Raw genomic sequence first — 5,017 nt, 5'->3', positions numbered from 1 at the left:
TTTTGTTGGTTGTTTCTCATGTTCTTCCAGTGTTTTTCCAAAGATAATGAGGTAACCTAGATACCGTACGACAATTCTTTATAGTTTGTGTTTTCCACTACTTTCTCCATAAGCCATAAGTGTGTTGTCTTGGAGTGGATATGTAGCCTGGTAAAATCCTGCAGGGCGGGTGAAAGCTGTGCTCTCTTTGTCTTTCTCTGCCATCAGAATCTAGTAGTATACATTGCATAAATCCCAGACTAACAACCCCTGATCATATTTCCTATGATTTGCAGTGAGGCTGCTACTCCTTTCCCTATAAAGCCCCTTCTCTTTCCAGGTGTCTCTGCCCTTTAGGCAGCATCTGAGTGTTCTGGGGTAATCTGGAGCCCCTGTGGCTCATACCTGGTCTTAGATTCTTTTTCTCCCTTCCAGATAGATTGTACTAGTTTAGGTAGGGGGGAAGGTGGAGGAGGGCGAGGAGGAGGGGGAGTTCCTTTTTCTCATGCAGCCAACTGTGAATTTAACAACATCCATGCCCCAGAGTCAGGAAGACCTGAATTCAAATCCAGCCTCAGACACTAGTTGTGTGACCTGGGCAAGTCACTTAACCCCAATTGCCTCCCCCCTCCAAAAAAATTTAACTAGGCTTAAAAAACAGCATCCACCAGCAAATGATTATTTCCCCATGATCCCACCAATGTTTTGTACCACCTTAGAAAAGATCATTTTCTAAAAGTCTTACTGACTAAAACTGATTCTCAACTGATAATCTTGGGGGAAGGGGAAGTACATCATTGGGGGCCATCTCCAGTCAACCTGATGAATGTCAGGCCACTGGACCCAGATGGCTCTGGAGGAGAAAGTGAGGCTGGTGACCTTGCACAGCCCTCCCTCACTCAAATCAAAGTCAACTGTCACCATCATCTTCCTGATGTCATGGTCCTCTTCAAAAACAAAGGGCAAACACAAACTGTGAACCAGTGCCATCACAGGATCTTCCCTGACCCTTCAGGGCTACACTTTGAACTCTGAGGGGGAGCTATAGATAGCCTAGTTCCAGGAACACAGTTCTTTCACCAGAGCTGGAGTTGAGATGAGGATTCCCAGAAGCTTATATGAGCTACAGAAATAAGAAGTATGGAGTTGGGGAAAGGGAAGTGGTAGAAAGCCACACGGAGTTACAGAAAGGAAAGCTCTGAGAAGCCAGGGAAGTTGAGAGAGCAGAAGTATCAGGAAGGGGCAACTTCCACAAAGAGGTCAGGCCTCTGGGAGGCTGCTTGAACCAATAGGGCAAAAGGTATTGTCAGGAAAGAAGCTGTGTTGCTGTCTCTTCTTCTCCCCCTCTACTGCCCCCCACAAACTATAAACCCAAAGGCCTCAATCCAGTTTCTCCTTCCCTGCCTTGAGCTTCTTCTTGGCAACCTGAAGGCTCAAAAAGAGCAAAAGCTCTAACACTGAGGTGTTATGTTGGAACCTCTGTTTCTAGCTAGGTGCTTAGAGCTAACAAGAAGATAAAGAAAATTTACATATCCTTTGATATTACTTCCCAGAACTGAGAAAGTGTTTTAATACTGGGAAGTCAAGTCAATAAGCATTTATTAAGTACTTACTATGTGCCAGGCACTGTACCAACCACCGGGGATGCAAAGAAAGGCAAAAGCCAGTCTTTGTTTCCAAGGAGCTCACAGTCTAAGCCAGGAGACACCATGCAAACAACTATGTACTGTCAAGTCCTAAAATAAATCAAACCCATGAATTGAGAAATAAAGTGTCTTTAATTGAGATAATAAGACAACAAACCTGCTACCCTGGGAGATGTCCAGTGGATTTCCCAATCAAAGAGATCCATGAAAAAGTTTTTATAGTTTTAAGAGAAGGGGAGGAGACAGTATGAGGTAGCAAGGCCTGGTTGAGACCCCAGTGACCCTTGGCCATCCGGGTAAGGAAAGCTACTTCATTCTGGTTGTTTTGCCCTTCTTGCCATAAATCCCAATGGAAAGGGGCAAGGACATCAAAGGCCTAAATCCAACTTGAGCCAGGTTCCCCCATGAGGCAAGATCTCCAGATCAGGGTGGGTGGGATGGTGGTGACTGACTTAGGGTGTGGTTCAGCTCAACTTAATCAAGAATAAATATCTCAAGAGTAGGAATTCGAGAACATTATTGAAATTCTGACATTACAAGGATCATTTAAGGGAGTGGGAAGTAATATTATGTTTGGTATTAACAATTTCTGTCCTTATATTAACAATTATGTTAACAATTTTGTCAGTATAAACAAGCTACGTACAAGATAAATGGGAGATAATCCACAGAAAGAAGGCAGTAGGGGATCTGGAAAGGCTTCTTGTAGGAGGTATGATTTTAGCTAGGACTTGAAGGAAGCCGGGGAGACCAAGAGGAGATGATGAGGAAGAGCACAGGGTGAGAAACAGCAAGGATACCAGTGTCACTAGATCACAGTCCACGGAAGAGAGTTAGGTATAAAAAGGAAAATCCGGCTGGATAATGAGTCAGTAGTAGGTTGAGGGCCACCATTCCCTGAAAAGAGAAAGACGTCTTGTACAATCCTCCTGAGAAATTGAGCCAGTCTGATATGGTCCAAATGCTACATATGCAGGACTCTGGGAGGAGGAGCCGTAAGTTAAAGAGACATGCTGTTCCCGAAGATGGCCTAACATGAGGAAGCCCTGCCAGGTGGGAGCCAGCTGTGATCTTGGAGATGGAAACAGATTCTACTATCCCACTCTGGCAGAACAAACCACATGGAGCTGCTCGAAGTGTAGTTCGGAGGATTGGGACTAACCTGCCCTTGAAGCCATGTCCTCGGGCGTCCTTTCAGACACTACCCAACATCTCTGACCTATATCTGAGCGATGTGCCCCCTGTCCCTACTTTGGCCGATATTGCCTGGATAGCAGCAGATGAAGAGGAAACCTATGCTCGAGTCAGGAGTGACACCTGGCTATTGCGGCACAAGTGGAAGCCCAGCCCACTGTTTGTCATGCAGTGCAATGCCTCAGTGCCCAACCTTCGAGGGCCAGAGGAGAAACTCCTGGCCTTGAAGAAGCCTGGCCTACCAGCCCTGAGCCGAACCACTGAACTACAAGATGAGCTAAGTCACCTATGCAGCCAGATTGCCAAGATTGTGGCAGCAGATGCAGGAAGTTCAAATGTCTCTTCTCCCTTACCTTGTTTTGGATCCTCATTCCACTCTACAACTTCCTTTGTCATTAGTGACATCACAGAGGAGGCTGAGTTAGAAGGCCCTGAGCTTCCATCGGTTCCCATGCTTTGTTCTGCCAGCTCTGAATGTTGCAAAACTGACTCCAAAGCTGCGTGCAGCTTGGCTGAAGATGAGGACTGTGTGTCTCTCTCAAAGGCTAGCAGCTTTGCAGACATGATGGGCATCCTGAAGGACATTCACCGGATGAAGCAGAGCCAAGACCTGAATCGGAGCTTAATGAAGGAAGAAGACCCTGCTGTCCTCATTTCAGAGGTGTTGAGGAGAAAGTTTGCTCTGAAGGAAGAGGATATCAGCATGAAAGGAAACTGATGACCCTTTCTATGGCGCCCTATATATGGCCCTTTCTCTATAAGCTGTCTCACAACAGATACTTCTGCCTTGCAGTTAGAAATGTCCTTCCACAATGGAAAACACTGACAGGCTAGAAATGGGGAGAAGAGAGAAGCTGAACTGCTTCCCCACACTTCAAACCTTAGCAAAACTTTTAAGAACAGTGTTCTAAAAGTAGTTTTGAGTTGTGGGTTTGCAGGTAATCAGTCGTGTTGTTTTACGTTGAAGATCAAGATGGGAGTTTTTGTTTTCCTCCTCATGTGAAAATAGGCCCCAGACTGATGACTAGCTTCACTGCACTATCTATCCAGCTCCTGGTCTCAACTGGGTACATGCAATATGTCCCTCAGACTCAGCTGCTTCCTTGCAGGGGATGAGGGTGTTGGGGAGCCCCGAGGTCTTCTCAATACCAGTCATAAACAAGACTTTCCCCCTGCCCTCATCTACCAACACCCAGCTGTGTTCAGGCCTCCTACAGGTCCTGTAGCTCCAACTCATGAAGAGGCTGCTGCTGGCAGGCCAGGGCTGTTTTTTTTCTTCTTAAAATACATTTTGTAATACTGTAAAGAAACCAAATCTTTCCATTACCCCCCAGGATCCTTGTGGCCTCCTCATTGCCATGGCATTGATGTTTTGTTCCACTGCCATTGAGGGTTCTCAGCCAGGAAGAGGGGAGGGGGCTGTGCTTCATTTGGGGCCACGTTTTCTCATACCTGAACCCGTTAGGTCATGCCAAAGTCCTCACCCAACACACTTAATGCATGACCCAGCCTTCCTTGGGACCTCTTTAGTAAAGGTGTGTGCACGTGTGTGTAGTGTTTGGATTGAAGCACTACCTGGTATTAAAGAAAGTTTTTGAGTGGTTAAAAAAAAAAATGCTACATATGCATTGTACATTATGACCTTATGTAGTAGCTTCTCCAATCAACACAGAATCTATAACCTGTTCTTCCTGCTGCGTGTTAGTGAAGATATTCGCATAAATATGATTGATGGTTTCTGCATCATGAAATTGAAACTCGCTACCCAATACTTGAAGACATTCAAATATTATAGTCACAGACATACCACATCATAAGCTGGTCCCCTGAGGTTCTTCAACCATCCCCCACATTTCTCTGCCTCCGTCTTGTACAATCCCTGTATCACATCCAGGAAGGATTAAAACAATTTCTCATTTGATGGACAGACTTTCTCCCCAGGAAAAGGTTGTAGTTTTCTTTTTTGAGTTCTCTGATTAGGGCAGAGAGTCCACTGTAGTGAAAATGTTTCATTTGGTACCATGATGGAGCCGAAATTAAGAGAGCTGGCCTGAGTCAAGCTCAAACCAACAAGCACTATGCACATGGAAGAATGGAGTATTTTTATTAGCATCTAAAGCTGTTTCTTGGTTTTCACATTTCCTTTTCTTTCAGGGTGAATAATCCGGGAGGGCGGGGGAGGGGAGGGGGGGGAAGGG

At 45.6% G+C, this 5,017-nt stretch overlaps 1 protein-coding gene across 1 annotated transcript; it reads left to right on the top strand.

The window, feature by feature from the left end:
• Positions 1-2,609: 2,609 nt before the first annotated feature.
• LOC118845480 (mitochondrial fission regulator 1-like) lies at positions 2,610-4,434 on the top strand. The gene has a single exon (XM_036753396.1). The coding sequence runs from the start codon at positions 2,704-2,706 to the stop codon at positions 3,535-3,537; it is 834 nt and encodes a 277-aa protein (XP_036609291.1). The 5' UTR covers positions 2,610-2,703; the 3' UTR covers positions 3,538-4,434.
• Positions 4,435-5,017: the final 583 nt, after the last annotated feature.

Source organism: Trichosurus vulpecula, chromosome 4 (genome assembly GCF_011100635.1).
Source record: "Trichosurus vulpecula isolate mTriVul1 chromosome 4, mTriVul1.pri, whole genome shotgun sequence".
Classification (NCBI taxonomy): Eukaryota; Metazoa; Chordata; class Mammalia; order Diprotodontia; family Phalangeridae; genus Trichosurus; species Trichosurus vulpecula.
This window is presented reverse-complemented; position numbering and strand designations above follow the sequence as displayed.

Excerpts from the sequence above, each read along its gene's own strand:
- LOC118845480 (XM_036753396.1), top strand. The coding sequence starts at position 2,704 with ATGGAAACAGATTCTACTATCCCACTCTGGCAGAACAAACCACATGGA.